General features: G+C 43.9%; 1 protein-coding gene across 1 annotated transcript; it reads right to left on the reverse strand.

Moving 5' to 3' along the window:
* Positions 1-492: 492 nt before the first annotated feature.
* On the reverse strand, positions 493-1,548 carry LOC147433732 (uncharacterized). Its single transcript, XM_086490275.1, has 2 exons — positions 1,263-1,548; positions 493-1,166 (listed from the first exon to the last, which is right to left on the reverse strand). Exons 1-2 carry the CDS (start codon positions 1,546-1,548, stop codon positions 493-495), a joined length of 960 nt encoding a protein of 319 aa, XP_086346401.1.
* Between the last annotated feature and the right edge of the window lie 490 nt (positions 1,549-2,038).

Consider the following 2,038-nt stretch of genomic DNA (forward strand, 5'->3'; position numbering starts at 1 on the left):
CTGGTTAGTAGCACGCCATTAAGATCAAGCACAATCATCCGCCCGCCTCTAGCAGCCACATCAGGTTGCAACAATGTGCTTGCCGGTGTCTCGTCTAGCCACCAACTTACTACAACACCAACAAACATAATGAGTGGGGACAAATACACAGTGCAAACATCATATCTAAAACAGAAAATTGGTCCAAAAACTACCAAATTTGGTACTGTATTGCACAAGTGATAAGGACTATCCGAAATCGCAAGTTCAAGAAGTACCAAAGTGGTACTGTAATAGTGGACAGACATGCACCCAAGTTCAACAGTACCAAAAAGTACCAAATTTGGTATTGTAATGCACATATAGTGAGGACAACTGAAACAGTAATGTAACGAAAGGTAACATACCAACACAAAACTAGATAGAGAGAAAAGATAAAGCTCAGGGCCAAAAAATCAAGTTGACTCAGTCACTAAAATGCACAAAGTGCGGAATACAATAGATTCTCACTGGCTACAGTTTGCATGCATGGGATAATTGATCACGGGCGCGATTGCGCTTCTTTCTCTGCAAACAAAAAAGTTTCTGCAGGGTCACGGAATCAGGGGAATCACCTCTCCGCTTCGAAATAGCATCGGCAGCAGTAGAGTCAACGCCCCCGTCGGTGCTGTCCACAACAGTATCGTTTGCAAGTACTTCTTCCTGCTCATCCTCGGCCTCCCTCCGATCTTTGTTTCCTTCCGACCCCTCTTTGACCTCCCCTTCACTCCCCTTTGTGGTTTCCACCCCCTCCCCAACACCCCCCTTTGTGGGTTCTTCCTCTCCCTTCTTGGTCGTTGCTTCATCGAGCTTTGTGTTGGCAGCATCCTGGCTTTCCTCCGCATCCAGCTCCACAACAATAGGGACTTTACCTTCCTCCTTGTCCTTGGTCTTTTTACCATCTCTGGCCTCCTCCTCAATTTTCCTTTCGCTGTCACCTGTCTTTTTATCATCTCTGGCCTCCTCCTCACTTTTACTTTCGCTGTCACCTGTTGCCTCACATCTTTGTCCCATCACATTGTCTTTCCCTACAGAATTACCTTGCTTCAGATCGTGGAGAACATCTGAGATCTCCCTTGTCACCTCATCCACGTCACTTGCAGCCGACTTTGTGGCGTGCTGGTCAGCAACTGCAACATCCTGCTCCTCTGCAAACACAAAGAAAGACATCACATACTAACTTGTATGAAAACCTCACTGAGTTGCAAGTGCGCATATGTATTAAAAAATGCACACATACTTACTCTTGACAACTTGAAGCCCACTGGACCAGGACTTTGCCAAATCAGAGATTACCATATTACAACCCGGCTTGACACACTGATCCCTGCTTTGTAACAGAGCACTGAAGCACAAGGGATGATATTGGTGTCGGCACTCTAGCATGAAGGTTCCGACTATATGTGCGCACTCCAAGGGCTCACCGCATGCAACACACATACCAAACACCGGGATCACATTTACCGAATCATTAACCTGGGGCCTAGGATATAGTAGGAACCTCTTCCCAAGCCTGATATCAGACAACATCTCCTTCACAAATAGGGTATGTTCTTGACCTTCCTTCCATTTTTTCTCCAGAGTGTCATACTCAGCCTGTTGACAACCAGAGGTCCCAATTAGTTTCAAAAACTACCAAGAAGTCATACCGAGACTGGTACTTCTAAGTACTGTACTACGAAACAGAACCCAAACTACCAAAACCACCAAAACTACCAAAAACTACCAAACTCGGGAATCATATAGTACCAAAAACATATAAATACCCTCAATGCAGAACTAAACTACCCAAACCTTATCAAAACTACCAAAAGACACTTTTTGCAGCACTTTCAAATAGTACCTAAAAGTACCAAAACTACCAAAATCAAACTACCAAAAGCCACTTTTTGAAGCACTTTCAAATAGTACCTAAAAGTACCAAAACTACCAAAATCAAACTACCAAACAAGATTTTTGCATCACTCTCAAATAGTACCTAAAAGTACCCAAAACTACCAAAATCAAACTACCAAAGAAG

Source organism: Adiantum capillus-veneris, chromosome 19, assembly GCF_014529385.1.
Source record: "Adiantum capillus-veneris isolate H3 chromosome 19, ASM1452938v2, whole genome shotgun sequence".
Taxonomy (NCBI): domain Eukaryota; kingdom Viridiplantae; phylum Streptophyta; class Polypodiopsida; order Polypodiales; family Pteridaceae; genus Adiantum; species Adiantum capillus-veneris.